General features: G+C 39.2%; 1 protein-coding gene across 1 annotated transcript; it reads left to right on the forward strand.

Annotated features, from left to right (window-relative positions):
* The first annotated feature begins 283 nt into the window (after positions 1 to 283).
* Tdo2 (tryptophan 2,3-dioxygenase) lies at positions 284 to 16,252 on the forward strand. The gene is made up of 12 exons (XM_048424508.3): positions 284 to 437; positions 643 to 748; positions 1,477 to 1,567; positions 4,287 to 4,357; positions 5,357 to 5,484; positions 6,819 to 7,005; positions 8,630 to 8,737; positions 10,615 to 10,726; positions 11,879 to 11,936; positions 13,187 to 13,266; positions 14,111 to 14,201; positions 15,699 to 16,252. The coding sequence occupies exons 1-12, from the start codon at positions 403 to 405 to the stop codon at positions 15,850 to 15,852; spliced, it is 1,221 nt and encodes a 406-aa protein (XP_048280465.1). The 5' UTR covers positions 284 to 402; the 3' UTR covers positions 15,853 to 16,252.
* Positions 16,253 to 17,692: the final 1,440 nt, after the last annotated feature.

Below are 17,692 nucleotides of genomic sequence, written 5' to 3' on the forward strand. Positions count from 1 at the left end.
AAAGTAAACTTGTTTATAATCTCGTTGTCTTTAGGGATCCTTAGCCTAATAGAAAAGCTTTATTGGAATTAAGTAGTTAAATGCAAACGTCTATGAACTTGTCCTCTATTGATTTATTTGATACCTTCTGTGTTGAATATAAAAGCACAACTTGGCAAGTCAAAGGGTTTGATTTGGCTCACTCTTCTAGCAAACAAGCTGTGCCCAACATGGTCCACCCTCAAGTTACAGATGTTCAGCTCTGAGCTAGTTAAAAGGATTGCCTGGCTAAGAGTGGAAGCTGAGTGCTGATTGGCTGGAGCTAGTAATCAGGACACATAAAAGGCAGCACAAAGATATCTGGGAAAGTAGATACTGTCACCGTCCTAGCAAACCTGTGTGCTCCTAAGACACCTCAGTACCATGAGTGGGTGCCCGTTTTTAGGAAACAGTGTGAGGTAAGTGTTTATCTCTGTTCCAGTGGAGAGGGCCTCCCAAAACCGAGTCTATAAGCAGCAAAATTTCTAGACTTAAAGATTTCTTACTTATTATTATCTTCACTTATTAATAAACCAGAAAGAAAATAGTAATAGAATCATAATGGCTTATATTGTGGTCACTGTGTTTTCCAAGCTCCTCTTGTATCATTTGCTCCAACTTCAGGTATTCTTTGAAAAACTTATCTATAGAAAACAGTGAAGAAGACAAAGCTCAAAATGGCGTAAACAGAGCCAGCAGAGGTGGGCTTATCTACGGGAGCTACTTGCAGGTAGGTGGCAAGGACTCACTGGAGTCAGCTGCTATTGTTAGCCACCAACTTCAGCCCTGTGCCTTTCCTTGCCTGTCTTTCCTCAATCCTCAACAGTTTCCTGAACCTTAGGGCTCAACTACTCACGACTTAGCGATGCCTTTTCAAATCTGTTGTAGCAAATTAAGGGGTGAAGTGCACCTCCCTAGAAAAGGCATGGCCAGAGTTGAAAGTTCTATGTCTAGGCAGAAGGTTGTGACAGACAAACCACAGTGCTAATGGTAGACGGGCATTGTTCAGCATGTATGCAGAGATGTGGTCAGAATCCCAGACGACCATAAAGTCTTGAAATTCCTCATCACAAAGTAGAAACATTGAAGGTACACAGAACTTTCTTGAAATCACCGGTAAATAAAAGAGTGCTTCCAGTGAGGAATTCGGAGGTTATTATGGTTGGCGTTTGGTTTAAAAATTTCAGAAGAAAAATGGTTAGAGTCCTGGGTGCCTCTTTTGATGGCTTTGTAAGGACGATCACTAAGGAACACAATGCCTTCCAGGAGCCTTTTGGAGGGAGGAGAGGAGAGTGTTGCAGACTTGCAGCTGGCACACAACAGGTCCACCCACCGCACTCACTTCAGGACCGTGGCGTTTGACAACCAGCGTGGCAATCTGCTCCTTATTAATGTGTCTTTCTAAAGCTCCAGATCTGAAATCTCATAATCAATCTTCTCATCTTTTCTTCTTTAAAGTTGGAAAAAATTTTGGATGCACAAGAACTTCAAAGTGAAATTAAAGGAAATAAAATCCACGATGAACACCTTTTTATCATTACTCACCAAGGTAAGCAGCAAAGGTTGGGGAAGAGAGCTAGTGTTGTGATGACGTCACAATTAGGGGACACACTTCATCTGCAAGGTATTAGAAGACATTAGACACCTGAGAAATCTCCTTTTCATTTAAAATCTCAAAGGGGCCTCTCTGAGCATCTGGCAGTCCTCTCCATGGTCCTTCCCCGCCAGTTAGATTGCATGGGACTCCTGTTTTAGTCTGAATTTGGGAGAGACATTTTGGCTCTTGAAATTTCACAAAGGATTTACAAGCTAAGAGGCTATTATATTTTGCTTTTATGGAGCATTAAAAACCTTACTTTCCAGAAATAAGTCCTTTTAATTTACTACAAATTTAATTTGATTTAATTATATATTTTTGCATTGATATTTTTAAAATTTTTTTATTAAGTTCATTCATTTATTTTACTTCCCAACTGAAGTTTTCTTCCTCCTCTCCTCCCATTCCTTCACCCCACCTTCTCTTTGCCCACCACACCTTCTCTGCTTCTACAAACACTAGTAATTTTATAAAAATGCAGCATTAAACAAAACCACATAGTTTTTATATTTAGTAATAATTTCCGGAACTCTTATTTCTGGATATAGTAGTATTCAGGCTATCTCTGTATCTTCAGAAGGACCTTGCACACTGAGATTACACATACATTTCCACAACTGTGTATATTAATAGGCCCATGACCCTCAAAGATTAAGAATACTTGCTGTGTGGTGGTCAGTCCTGTGTTCCGTTGTGTGTCTGTCCAGGAACTTTGCTCTGCTGTGTGGTGGTCAGTCCTGTGTTCCGTTGTGTGTCTGTCCAGGAGCTTTGCTCTGCTGTGTGGTGGTCAGTCCTGTGTTCCGTTGTGTGTCTGTCCAAGAGCTTTTCTCTGCTCTACACACTCAGACTTTGCCTTTTCAATGAGTTCTTATCCTTTGTTCAAATGGTTTCTTACTTCCCTGGGTAGCTAATATCAGAAAACCCTTTTAATGAAGAAATTAATGACAGAAAGAGTTGGCTCATTGTATTATGTCTGTTTTGTATTTAATTTTTTACTTACATTTTTGTTGGTGGCCCATACTAAGGTAAAATCAGTAAGTAAGGAATCCGGGCTAGTCAGCATGAGTGAAATTTAATGATAATTTTGAATCCCATCTCTACTGTTGTGAAAGACACAGTCTTAGAGGACCTAGATTTCATACCTCCAACATCGAATGAAGACAATTATTTTGTGTTCCTACTTGTCTCCATGATGAGGAGATGAAATAATGCACAGCAAAGTTAAGAGTATAACACAAAGTAAGCTTGTAAGAGAAGGTGGGCATTGTAATTTGTTATCTTCCACACTTTAGTTCCAGCATGCTGGCAGTGACTCATAGGACTATCCACACAAGGTTAAACCTGGGAAGAACCTGGGAAGAGATATAGAAGAAGATCAGCAAACATTTGATTTCCTCATTATCTAAATATAAACATTTGACTTTGCCAAATCTTAAGCATTATTTAAAAATTATATATCACAACAAAGCCTTTATCTGTAGAATGGTACCACAGGTGATATAGCAGGGACACCAGATTATTAACCTTCTGTGCTCATCGAATTATTACACTGTTGACTTAATTCACTTATTCATTAAGTAAACACCCAATGACAAGCATTGTGCTGGTTACTGAAAGAAAGCATAGAATGACCATGATGAAAATCCTGCTGCTGTGAGGTTGATACACTATGTGAAGGACAGCTAATGGGAAAGAATTACTTTGCTTGCCCAAAATAATCTGGAAACACAAGACACACTGTCTTCCATACCTGTCACGTTCTTACTATAAATATTGGGAGTCTGAAGCACAAGCTCCCATTTAAAGGAAGATAACTGTTTGATCACCGTACAAATGTATTGACAGGCTGAAGTTGAGGAAAGGTCTCCATGCCAAATGATGTTTTTATGAACCAAATGTTTTAGGTTCTAATTACGCATCTTCTACTCAGCTAGGCAGTAGTAACTTTGATTACTAGTTGTATTATTTGGTTACTTTCATGGAAAGAAAAGGCAAGCTCTCACAGACAAATCCTTAATGGAAATGTTCTGGCAGAGTTCAGGCTTAAGGAAGTGATCTAGAATGGAAGTGGAAACTAGAGGATGTGCTGCCTGAGGCTAATTCCCTTAGAAGTCAAGGGGCCTCTCAGTTTGCAGTGTGATGAGCCTGGGACCTCCCTGTTGCTGTTTGACCAGTCAGCTGTCTGCTGCCTCATCTGTCTTGAGCCCATAAATCCCTAGAATTGTGCAAATAATAAACAGCCAAAGCCCAAGAACCCCCAAGCAAGCAACAATAAAACCTAGATTCACAAATATAAGACCGTAGAGTCCTTCATCTAAGCTTGTGGTTGCTAATTTCTCAATGGAGGGACAGAATAGAGGACCAGGCGTCTTTGCAGGCAGTGAGAATGGGTTGTGTGTACTATCATTAAAGACCTAGACAAATAGCCTGTTGGGAGGAGCCTCTGCAACAATAATGAAAATACAGAATAAAGGAAAGTATCCAGTGTATTAGAAAAGTAAGAAATAGAGATGATTAAAATTAACTGCTTCTTTCTAGCAAAGAAATGGATCCATGACCACATTTTATTAATTTTGAAGTTGCATTCTTCAACCTCTAATAGGTATTTGTCATCTAATGATAGTCAAAAAGGCACCTGTACCTTTCTAACTGACTTTTTTAAAAATTACAGCTTATGAACTCTGGTTTAAGCAAATCCTCTGGGAACTAGATTCTGTTCGCGAGATTTTTCAAAATGGCCATGTAAGTTTCAGTGTCATTAAACTGCATCTGTGTATCCTTTACAAGCATGCAGAAAGTGTGAAGTGGGCATTTTATCTCATATTTAGCGAAATACTGAATGACTAGCGATTATTTGGAGATTCCTTCTGGGAAGCTGTTTCCTAATATTCCAAGCCCGAAAGTGTTTTCAAATGACTCGCCGCTCTCTTAAGATGTTTTTATAAATGGAGTAGATTGTCAGGCTAACTCATAATGATCCTATACGAGGTAACAGAATTCTACTTCTACTTAGCTTTACCTATGGCAAGATAGGATAGATGAGGGAAATGAAAAAGAAAGAGTGGGAAGAGGAAGAGATGGAAAGGGTCGTAAGACAAAAGGTGAGAGAAGACAGAACAGCACCCAGCAGCTGAGAGAAGAGCAGCTGCACCCACCCATCTCCTATTTCCTTCCATCCCTGAGGCTCGGATACTATCCTTTGCTCCATGACTCCATGAGCTCCAGTTAATTCTATGTCTCTCCCTCTCCCTCTCCCCGTCTCTCTCTGTCTCTCTCTGTGTGTCTCTCCCTCCCTCCCTCCCCCCCCCCCTCCTTCCACCCTTTCATGTGACTACATCATCATGACTTGTCAGTAGCTACTTGGACATTCAATGAAGAATAGATTAATAGAGCTAGCCATTTACTGAATCCTTTCCAAGAAGTTCCTCCGATATGTTGAACTTTCGTCTCTGCAATAAAACGCAAGCAGAAACATGCTTCGAAATTATAAAGAGTCATTCTCCTGGATAGCTTCTAGCTTGCCTCTGCGGTAAGAATAAGGAAAAAAATATTCCGACTTGTAGAAATCTCTTGCATGCCCCCCAGAATTGCATTATGTTCACAAATACTTAGGGTAAACCTTAGTTCCAGCTGTCTGTTAATATTTGCAGAAATCTGCTAGCAATGCATTGGCATTCACAATGTATCCTGTAGCTTCTCACAATCCCACTGCTGACTGGGGGTTCCTTCCTTCCACACCAGGTCAGGGATGAGAGGAACATGCTCAAGGTGATGACTCGGATGCACCGCGTGGTGGTCATCTTCAAGCTCCTGGTGCAGCAGTTCTCTGTGCTGGAAACCATGACGGCCTTGGACTTCAACGACTTCAGGTGTGCACTTCCCAGTTGAGAAAGCAATGGGCTGCACTCTCATTCCAGTTCTGTAGAAGGAGGGCATGTGGAATAAAGGAGAGGCCTGTTTCATTAGCACTTGAAGGACACTGATGATTCTGATCACAAAATATTTGGGAAGAGGTTAAAAACATTCTATGTCTCATTTCGGTATAAAAGTAGACAATCAACTAGTTTCCGCGTATCATCATGTGCCTTGTTTCTCTCCATAAAGGATAGTAGACATGGAAGTGGCTTAAATAGCTCACAATATGAAAATACAAGAAATAGTAGTGATGTATAAATAGATATGCCAACCAAAATGTCAGTATTCATTATAGGCTCTCAGTTTTAGCTCTGACCTTCCGAACACACACAGCCATCTGTACACGTGTGTGCATTCATATCTGCATCTGAATGTGAACTTAAGTCTCACATTCATTAAAAAGCACACATGCAAGATTTTTTTTCTAAAATTAGAGGAGAAATTTTCTCAAGAAATTTACGAGTCCATCATATGGTGTAATAGGCGATGTTCCAAACAAGTTTCAGAGAGAGAGAGAGAGAGAGAGAGAGAGAGAGAAGAAGAAGAAGAAGGAGGAGGAGGAGGAGGAGGAGGAGGAGGAGGAGGAGGAGGACGAGGACGAGGACGAGGACGAGGACGAGGACGAGGACGAGGAAGAAAAAGAAATATTTGTTTTAGCATTTAAGAAACAAAACTCTCAGCAGTTACTTAGGGGAGTGGGAAGATGGAAGGGTTGATGGTTTAATCACATCTTAGATCACCTTTGTCTGTGTTAGGCAGGATCTCATTGTTTGTACTTGCTTTCTCTAACTGATGCTCCTCCAGAGAGGAAGATGGATGACCCTATCCATGATTAGCACTGATAGGAGGGAGGGATTAAATAATACTTGTATACAATCTTTTGCCACTGTAGAAAACACAGCTTCCTAATGTCCACCTGTCATTTTTCTTAGAAAAGTACGACAAACATGTACACTATTATTTATGTGTATATTTATTCAATATATTCTTATGGAAAATGTATATAATTTACAATGTTTATAAATTATACTAAAATATGCATTACACGTTTTTAAGTATATGACATTTCATAACTATGGAAACCAACTTCAAAGTAGTCCAAAGTGATAATAATGCTTAAGTACCTCGCGTGTTATTCAAGTAAGAGGCTTTTTAGGTAGAATTCCAGGCAGCTCTCTGCTCCTGATAGCTATTCTGACAAGCCCTCTCTTTAGAAGGAACCTTACAGGGGTATATAGTCTCATCTCTCCCTTGCTCCCCGCCCCTCGCTTCTCCTGTTTATTCTCAGAGAGTACCTATCTCCGGCATCTGGATTCCAGAGTTTACAGTTCCGCCTGCTAGAGAATAAGATCGGTGTTCTTCAGAGTTTGAGAGTCCCTTACAACAGGAGACACTATCGCGATAACTTCGAAGGCGAAGCCAATGAGCTGCTGTTGAAATCGGAGCAGGAGCAGACGCTGCTGCAGCTGGTGGAGGTAGGAGCTCCTGCGTGACCTCCCGTACAACTTCAACTTCGTGTTAACTTCCGTTCTGCGGCATCAGAATTCAAACACTCTTATCAAAATAAGGTTACATTCATGATAAACAAAGACAGAGAAAAACCCTACTAAACTTGTAATTAAGCTTTCAAAAATATTAGAATATTTAAAATATTAAGAATCTTATTGAGAATTTCAACAAAATTTATGTAATTGTATGTCAATATCCAAGAGTTTCATCATCTCATTAAATCATCCCATCAAATATTCCTACTGAGCAATATGCAATTAGTTGATTTTTTTGCCTGGATTTATTTATTTAATCAACTTTGTTTCTCTGAAATATAGCATAATTAAAAATTATGCTGAGAATTTTTACTAATTAAATTACTAAGACTGTTCTCATCATGAAAATTCTCTTCTTATTTAGATTCCATGGGAATTTATAAATAGTGGTCTGGGATGATTAATTGAATTTTTATGATACAAGGTTTGACTTGGTTTTTGTCATTAAGCTTTTCTCATTGCAAATTAATATTTTTATTTAGTGAATTGCATTCTGTCCTTAATCTCCGGGGTGTTGAAAGTGCAGACAATTAAGTTACTAATGCCTACACTCTGTTGGAAAACTTAAGACCCGGTGAAGCGAATAAAAAGCTCATCTCAAAACTAAGTGCAGGACCAGTAGGAAAACATAGGTGTTTATACAGCCAGATTGATTTCTAGACCATGAGGTCATCCACAGCCTTTAAATGATTATAGGAGGGGCTGCAGAGCTGGCTCAGAGGTCAAGTACAGTTACTGCTCTTCCAAAGAACGGCAGTTTGGTTCCATGGTCCCTGATCAATCTAAACACTTGGAACACCAGTGGCACTGTTCACTTCCTTCTGGGCAGCCTCTTTTGCTTGGTGGGCTTGTAGTACAGCTACAACTTCATCAACCTTTGAGCGGAGAGACTCTAGAGCCTCAAGCATGTGAATTAATTCTGAGTTATCAATCTCCAACAGCATGCCAGTGATTGCTTCACCAAAGAAAAAATATCCAAACATCGAAAAGTTTAAATATTTTGAAAAAAATTGCAAAATATAAAATAAATACAAAAGAAGGAAAGGAAATTTTGAACCTTATGTCCTGAGCAAATGCCCGGTCTAGCAAACAGTGCTAGTCCTAGATTACTTGATCTAAAACAACAAAATATACCAAAAAAATAGTAAAATATAAAAACAAATTAATGTTTTATAGACCCTGGGAAAAGAATTTTCAGCCAAGTATGAAAATTTAAAGCACTCCTGTCTTTAATTTTGTAATTCTTTACTGTGGAATAGCTTGGGACGTCAGTTCTCTTTTAAGTAAAACTGATAACTAAGCAAGGAAACGTAATTTGGATTATAAAACTCTTGCTTTAATAAAAATTCCTTAAACAGTGGGGAAAAAAGAACAGCAGCTTGTTCTCCAGCACCCACATAGAGTAGCTCGCAACCCTGTGGACAGCCCCAGCGGATTTAGTGCGTTCTTCTGTTCTCAGTTGCTACTGCACCAAGTTTTATAACTTTCTGAAAATTATGAAGCTATTAAATGTTTATGCCTGCCAGGTACTCATCTAAACAATTATTTGCTTAAGGCATGGCTGGAGAGAACACCTGGATTAGAGCCACATGGATTTAATTTCTGGGGAAAGCTTGAAGAAAACATCCTGAAAGGCCTGGAAGAAGAATTCCTAAGGATACAGGTGATTGTGAAAAGAATTATCTGTTCTTTTCAATCTATCTGAATAAATTGTCTGTTATGTTCATAATTTTTTATAATCTGTCTTTTATAAATGTATCTTTTTGAGTTATATATTAGATGGTTGACTTAACTTTGCTCAGAGTAATAAACATGATGCCAAATCAAGATCTACATTATAAAGAACGATTTTTACCTGTACTGAACAGTTAGTATTGATACAATGTTTATCCTTCTTGAAAACTGTATATTGTGATCAATTCAAGGCACAACTGGCATAGGAGAGAGAAACTAGACAAATATATTTAACCGTGTAACTTTTGCTAATGTTTCTGGTAGATCCTTTCCATTGGCCACAGGCAATACCAATTTGTTCTTTTTTCTTTTAAACGAGATTGTTTCCAAGTTTTCTTCCGAGTAGAGGTCTTTCACCATCTTCATGACTCAGCATCTCTAGTCTTTCAACTCTACCACTGTGAGCAGGGATTTTGCAAGCATGGACTTTGAAGTCGTGTGATAGAGGCTCCACTTTCATCCTCACCATGGACCTCTGGGACAGTAAATCAATTACCTAACTTCTTGCATAACTTTCCTGCAGGCAAAATAGAAAGTAAGGGTATCTATCTCAAAGGGTTATCATGATACATTCATGTTTTAAAGCATTTCAAAAGCAGTCGAACCTTGGATCGTTTAAAAGGCCAAGTGCTTTTAACCACTGAGCGTCTCTCTGGTCCCCTCAGCACTGTTTTGGAGGGATCTCTGAACACTGCCAACTTTTTATCTTCCAGTAGCTTGCTCATCTTTTTCTCCTACCGCCATGACTTGGGTGCAGATTTCCACTAAAGTGGAGGTCTCTTCAATGTCCCATGCCTTCCCCGTTGAAAACCTTTTAGTTCCTCCTCCACGCTACCGTCTTAGTTGTCCTTCTAAAATGAAAACCTGATGACCTCCCCCTCCTGCCTAAAACCCCTCATGTATAGTTTCTGTTTTCAAAAAAAAGATAAACATCTATGACAGGGAGCCTAAGGCTTTTCATATATCAATTGGTCAAACTGAGTGGGGAGGACCCACTAGCTGAGCTCAGTGCTCTGAATCCTCTTGGCTTACAGTGTTTGCCACCAGGCAGACCGTTTCATCCTGCCCAATCTTCTGACTGCCGTCATTGCCTATGGTGATGCTTCTGTTCCCGGACAGTGTTATCCCTGGTCACAATGCCATGCTTGGGTGACTAATTGCATCACATCCTATTCCTACAAGATAATGTGTTTGAGGTGAGGTGACGCAATTTTATGCCAGTCACTTTCCTGTGAATTTAGTAAATGAATAACCATGGCAATAATGTTACATGCAGGCCCCCTCCCACACGGTGCTTGCTCTGACAGATCGAGGATGGGTCATCGGGCTGAGTGCTCTACTACAGCCAAATCAACCAATTGCAAGTGGAACTGTAGGATGTGCAGATAAAGCAGACCTGCTTTAGCCAATCAAAAGATAATAGCTAAATAAAAACAGAATGTAAGCCATATTTAAGAAACTGGACTTATAGACTACAAGAGGCAATATAGAATTTAAATGGAATTTATAGCTTTTCTGATTAAGAAGTAACATTTTCTAAGACTTTGAATGAAGAGTATTGGATATAATTAAATTATTTAAACATAAGTACAACGAGAGAACAGCAAGTATATGGCTGGATGTTTCCTTCTTGATGACGTCCTCTTCCACATTGTAATGTTTTTAGTACAGATAAATACTCGCTGTAAAGATAAATAGTCAAGGTACACCCTCTCTACAAACTGAGAATCTGCTTCTCCTAAGCAAGCATTCTTAAAGAGTAGTCTGTTCTCTGCTTGGGAAGATTAAAGCAGTATTTCCCCTTAGGCTTTGGAAGATTCAGAAGAGAAAGAGGAACAGATGGCTGAGTTCCGCAAACAGAAAGAGGGTCTCCTGTGCTTGTTTGACGAGAAGCGCCATGAGCACCTGCTAAGCAAAGGTAGCTGCGTTGTTCTCAGAGTCTTACACCGCAGGGGCGTATGAGCAAGAATGAAAAATGCACTTCTAGGCTGTCTATTGAGCCTAACTTGGGGGAAATCTGATGGAAATTGTTTTCCTACTTGGAGAAGTAAGAAGTGGTAAATACTGTGCCTGACAGCTTCATTAACAAGTTTGCTAATTAGATATACTTATAAGATACTAGGAGACATTTCCATACTACAGACTACATGTAAGGGTGTCAAGGGAAGGTTTTATTGTAAAGTACTCAAAAAGTTTTTAGAAATAAGCAAGACAGACATAATAATTATTTCTTTTCTATAAAAACAGTCTGTAGCACTGACATGAGGTCAGCCTCGAACAGGTGCAAGGCTCCACTGTCTATAAACCCTCAGTGAGACACAGCTAACATTTGGCTCTTGCAATGAGGGATGAAGCATTCTTTTTTTTTCTTTTTCTTTTGTTTTTACATTACATGCCACACTCTTGTATAATCATAGCACCCACTGAAACCAAGGAGACTAATTTTATGTGGATTAGAAAATAGTAGATTTTTGTTTGGTTTCAGGTAGGATATTATTATGAAGCCCAAGTTGGCGTAAAGTTCCTGATCCTAACTCAGCTCTTGAGTACAAGGAGTACAGATAGGAACGACCACATCCAACATAAACAAACAAGCAAGCAGCAAAACAATTTCTAGAATGGAATAAAGTGAATCTGTTTAGCTTTTGATTAGTGAATCACTGCATTGCTTCAACTGGAAAATACTATATCATGAGAGTTACCTATTAATTATATAATGCTGTCCTAGGATATCACTGAACATATTCGAGAGTTTAACACACACACATATATATAATATTAAATATATAGATAATATATTAATCTGGTTTAGAACAATAGATCACTAAATTCAATCTAAGGAACAAAAACTTAAACGAAACATTATTTTTTCTTTGAAAACACACAAAACATTTAAGTATTTAAGATGGTAATTCAAGTGAATATGACTGTCTTAAATCACCTGTTGAGCTGAGACTTGATGTGAATGCTAGCTCAGTGGTAACGTCTAGGGCATGCTAGGCCGTTTGCTCATCCCATAGCACCAAAATGAGAGATTTTGAATGCTGAGACCTTGCTGCTTATCTTACAGGTGAGAGACGACTGTCATACCGGGCACTCCAGGGAGCACTGATGATCTATTTTTACAGGTAAAAAGAAAATTTAAAAATAGAATCTGGTATGAAACTGCAGAGTTGTTTGAGAGGCTATGCTAAAGATAAAGGCTAAAGAGTGCAGTCCAAATTCAATACAGTAATTCAGCTTTAGAAGCAAATACAGAAAGCAACTCTGGTGAATGGCAAGTCTGACTGGACTCATGCAGTTGGCTGTTGATGCCCCATGTCCACACAACCAAATATATGTTGTCTGTTAATTATAGGAAACATTGTGTGTCAGTCGTTAAGTAACCCCAAGGGCCAAAGCTGATCTTTTCTTGGAAGTTCAATGATGAAATAATTGTTTCATTAAAAAAATAGTTTCAGAAATTTGTCTGTTTTATCAAATGAAAATTTGAGGGCAGTGAGCTGAGCAAGTGGGTAAAGGCACTTGCCACCGAGCTGGAAAGAGACAGCTGACTACCTCCAACTGTCTCCTGGTCTCTAAGGATGCTCCAGTCAAGGTGTGCACACCCTGGCCCACCCCTACATAAAGAAAATGCAATTAAGATTAAAATGAAAAGAGAAGTGGGCAATTGAGAGTGTCTCATAACTGGTTGTCTGCTTGGTCAATGGTTTCATATAAAATTTCCTTCATAGTCTAAAAGGTTTTCAGGGTCCCCTGGGTGTTCTTCTCCATGGGGACCATGAACGTGTGTTCAGCCAGTGAGGATTACATATTCTAACAAGCCTCAAGGGACTGTTTAAAGAATTTTTTTTAGTTGCAAATTTTAATTTGACAAATTCTCTCAGATCTGTTCCTTCAGAATCAGAAGAAACAAAATCTTTAACTTTGCTTTCTCGTCTTGCAATAAACAGATGTCCTAAGTCAAATATGTGTCAAGAATGTTGATGACTTAGATAAAAGAAATTCAAGCATAATAAGGGATATAAAAATTATCTGTTTTCATGTCTTAGTATCTGCTTAGAAGCTTTTGATTGTTGTTAGGATTCTATTTAAGATAAACACATCTCCCTTCCAGTAAGATAGTAGTAGGCAGGACTCTTCTAACTGGTTACTTCATACATATTACGTGGACCTTTCTAGACTTCACACTAATACTGGGCACTGACTGGTGTTTTTCCCATGTTTTGAGGTAAGGAAACAAAGACAGAGAGGGCAGTCCGAAGGTAGTATATCTCCGAAATACTAAGTTGCCTGGGACCACGCACAGTTGCTCTGGCTTGTCTTGGTGGCCCTGCATCTTCTCAATCATACGACTTCCGACTGTTGTTTCCTGTAGGGAGGAGCCACGGTTCCAGGTCCCTTTCCAGTTGCTGACCTCGCTGATGGATATAGACACGCTCATGACCAAGTGGAGATGTAAGTACTCTCCCGCCAGGTCCCCTCACTTCCCCTTGTGCCTCTACCGCATTGCAGGGGTCGAGGAAGTGTTTTATTTCCTTTTAGAATGAAAAGGAAAAGTGAAGTTTATGTCATGACTAGTATATAACATCTCCATCCCTATGCCAATGTGCTAAAAATAAAATAAAGTTATTTGCTTTACTTTATTTCATAAGTTTTTTGTTAATTTTGACATTGGTGTTTGAAATAACGGGTTTCATTATATTTACTTTACTCACACATCATTGGCCCCTGTATTTAACCTGCCACCAACCTCCCCTCTCCCTTCCCTTCCTATCTGGTACCTTCTTCCCTGTGCATGGCCACCTTTCCATGTTCATGAATGTGCTACTAAGATTACACCCAAATGAGAGAAAGCCTGCAGTATTTTCTTTTTCATTCTTACCTCTCCCCCTTAGGACTCCCCCATCCTCCAGTTTTCCCATTCCTCCATATAACTTTACACAATAACCTCTGGTCCATAATTTCAATTGCTTAAATTTTTTTTCCTGGAGGTAGGATCCCACAGAGAAAGAAACGGGAAGGACTTATCAAAGCCATTACATGGCCCCGCCTCCCCGTTTCTGTAATCTAAGGCTAAAAGCAATGAAAAATGAAGTGAAACTGTATGTCGCCTAAGTCACAGGGTTGCTAGGCAACCTGATGGTCTCCTCAGGTGCCCGTATTTGACGTTTCCATCTGGCTAAGTGATAAGGTGTCAGCCTTTACTGAAGCAATAATCATTACCAACCCTTTGGCTTTAGAACACTGCGGAGCTAATGGCAGAACAATATTCATGCGGTAAATTTGTGTGTTTGCCTAGATAACCATGTGTGCATGGTGCACAGGATGCTGGGCACCAAGGGTGGCACTGGAGGATCCTCAGGCTATCAGTACTTACGCTCAACAGTGAGGTAAGTTGGGGCTTCTCACCACAGTGGAAGTCAGCAGATCTTGGCATTTACAGGTCTGTGGATGTCATGTACACTTACCTCTTAACTGAAAGCAGCACATTTAGTTAAATACCAATATTCCTATGGAAACTCAAGGTAATTGTATAAAATTCTCAGTTACAGAACTTCATCATTTCATCTTCTAAAAAAAAAAAGGTGTTCTAGTACCAATGGCTGCCAAACTGGCACCAGCAGAGAGTAGTTGTTCTCACTCTGTGGGTCCTAACCCCTCAGAGGTTCAATGACCCTTTCACAGGGGTCACCTAAGACATAGGAAGCCACAGGTGTTTCCGTTGACATATTTACATGGGCACACGTTACCTGGAGAATGTGTGTAGTGCATCATCTCATTTAATACGCACAACGTCCTGGCCAGAGGAAGTATTGTAGATTTTATTCCAGAGTTAGATTCTTCAGTTTCGTATTCACGGCCCCTTGTGTGACACGTGACAGAAGTGGGATTGCAAACCAGATTTAGTTGATTTAGCAAGTTTTCTTCCTCTCATAAAACTCTGCCAGATTTTGCTATTTTAATTCTATCATTTAAAATGGCTGGTTATCACACAGAAAAGCAATTTTTATACAAAACCACTCTGTAAATGTGTGTAACAAAGCCAAGATGATATTTAAATTTATCAATCCTTCATAGAAGTCACATGACAGATACTTTGCAGTTAGGAAATATTTTTCAATGAGCAACAACAAAATCCATATTTTAAGTATATTACTTTACAGACCAACCCTTTAAAATGAAAAAGTAAGGGGACTAAAACAGTATCTCAGTCATTAGAAATATCTGCTGTTCATCAAGAATTTGATCCCGACACCCATGTAAATCAGCTTACAACTGCCTGTAATTTCAGGTCCAGGAAGGGATGCCTCTGACCTCACCAGTACCCACACTCACATGCACTTAACCCCCCCCCACATACACATATACATAAATACACATACACACACACACACACACACACACACTTCCCACACATACAAACGCACACATACAAGCACACACCCCACACACATACAAACACACATACACACACTACACACACAAACACAAACACCCCCCACATACACCCCACATACACACACATACACACAAATATTATTTAAAAATTAATAAAAACAAATCTTCCAACGAAAAAGGAATAATGTTACAACATTAACTACGGGAAAAAATATCACCACAATGACTCTAGGTTTAATTTGGATCACTCTGGTCTGAATCTAACACATTACTGTCGATAAACATTAATTTGGGATGTGATGAAAAGTTACATAATTTTCGTACCAATACTACCTACAAAGCAACCTATCTATGCTATCTAGGACACGTAAGATGTAAGGCTCACCACTTAATTGTTGATGGGAAATGTTTTAGAAAAACTATAAAGCAGAATGTTGTCAATTTTTCATATTAACAATCTAACATGTAGATTGCATGTATACGTCCAGCGACAGGTACAAGGTGTTTGTGGATTTGTTTAACCTCTCAACATACCTGGTTCCTCGACACTGGATACCAAAGATGAATCCGATCATTCACAAATTCCTCTACACAGCCGAATACTGCGACAGCTCTTACTTCAGCAGTGATGACTCGGATTAAAGGCTTCTGAATGTCTGGGGAAGCTGCAGTCTCCTTAGTCCATCTTTTATAAGTTTTTATGAGTACATGTTTGGAGTAATGTATTTATATATGTAGCTCAGTAACATGGTATTCTGGCCCAATCTTGGAAATAATCTTATAATCTTGTGTATTGTGGTGATGTAAGATTAAGCACTAAGATGAGAAATAATTTAGCAAAGCATTAGCGTCATCATACAAATGATGTATTCCTGCTAAAATTCAATGTACCCCAAGACTTACTCAGTGGAACCACTTTAAATAATTGTTAACCTCATTGTGTTATGCCTTGTAAAGCACATTGAACACTTACTTTATATTAGATATGCGATAAATACTGTCTTTCCATACAAAATTTATTCAAATAAATCTTTAAATAATATATCTAGGTTTTGGTTGTGCATTGCTTATAAAACATGGCTTTGTTGGGGATCTTGAATAGTGCCAATATTTTTTTGAAGCTTGGCCTAAGGGTTGTTATAGGATTATTATTTCAGCAGCTCCAGAACTCAAAGGCACTTAAAAAAAATACACCACAGGAACCCGGTTTAGCTTCTGGAATAGGCTCCTCCTGAAATGTTTTGAAGATGCTTTCCTCTCTTCTGTGTCAACATCAGCTGTCATAGACCGCTTTCTCCCTTACACTGTAGCCCCTGAGGACGATGAAGCTGAACTTCCCTGCTCTAATGCCTGCACTGGGCCATGGTCAGTGCTAGCACAAAGAATTTTTGTAGAACTAAGTTCTCCAGGGATCTTTCCTACCCACTAAATAGGCCAACTGGCTAAACAGTAACCATGCATTTCTAACAAAGACAGGCTGCTCGGGGTTTGTATCAGACCTGAGTCTTAATCTTCTCTTTCCTAGCCTGGTTTGGGTGTTAGCAGCATTTAGGGGCTACAAAATATTGTGTTAAGTTTTCTAAAGATTCAAGGTTAGAATTAACAAGTTATTTCCAAGAAGAGGGAAGTTCTTGGAAGAAACGAACTAGAAATCGGTTTCAATCAAACGCTGCAAGGATCATGCTTAGCTGCTCTGTAATATGCATGCAAAGTAGGACCACCTGTGTCCTGGGTTCTGCTGTAGGGATCTGTCTGCTTTCCAATTTGTAAAGTGTCAAAGAAGAAACATGGTACGCATGCAGACTTTCTGTCATTACATAATAACAGCCTGCATTTTGTTCATTGTATTATAGCTTACCTAGAAAAAACTTTACAGTGTATATAGAGCAAGGTTTGTCTAAATTATCACAAAACACAAGGCATTTTGCATATAAGAACTGAGCACCCATGGAAATTGGTACCTGTGAGGTTCCTGGAATTAGTATTTCAAGGATGTAGAAAGGAAGATGACGGTGGCTTTTCAGCTACATGCCTTGTGTGTATGTACTGTGTGCACGTGTGCGCACTCATGCGTGTGTTTACATTATACACAATGGTAGTTAAAGGGATAAAAATTCAGAGGCAAATACCGTGGGAACTAAAGGCAACTCTCAGAAATCAATAAGCTAAAGAGCAAATGCTGAATTTGTCCTGTGCTAACTATGTGCTGATGCACACTCAGATGGAAACACCAGGTTCTGTCTAAATGGGGACAAGGTTTTCTGCAAACTTCATTCCCCTTCACCAAAAAGCACATAAATAATAGCTGGTCTATGACTCAAATGCCGGGGATTCCTGGAGTAAGTTCTACCTATCAAAGTTTATGTTTCTCTAGTAAACTCAATGATTGGGTTCTTTATATTTTTATTTCTTGGTGACTAAGCTATATATCACTGCAAGAACTTTCTTTTTTCAAAAGCTTCAGTAATTCTTAATGCAATTA

Source organism: Myodes glareolus, chromosome 20 (assembly GCF_982192425.1).
Source record: "Myodes glareolus chromosome 20, mMyoGla1.1, whole genome shotgun sequence".
NCBI classification, from domain to species: domain Eukaryota; kingdom Metazoa; phylum Chordata; class Mammalia; order Rodentia; family Cricetidae; genus Myodes; species Myodes glareolus.

Excerpts from the sequence above, each read along its gene's own strand:
- Tdo2 (XM_048424508.3), top strand. The coding sequence starts at position 403 with ATGAGTGGGTGCCCGTTTTTAGGAAACAGTGTGAG. Across the intron at positions 7,006-8,629 it reads CGCTGCTGCAGCTGGTGGAG|GCATGGCTGGAGAGAACACC; the intron begins GTAGGAGCTCCT and ends TATTTGCTTAAG. Across the intron at positions 10,727-11,878 it reads TGAGCACCTGCTAAGCAAAG|GTGAGAGACGACTGTCATAC; the intron begins GTAGCTGCGTTG and ends CTTATCTTACAG.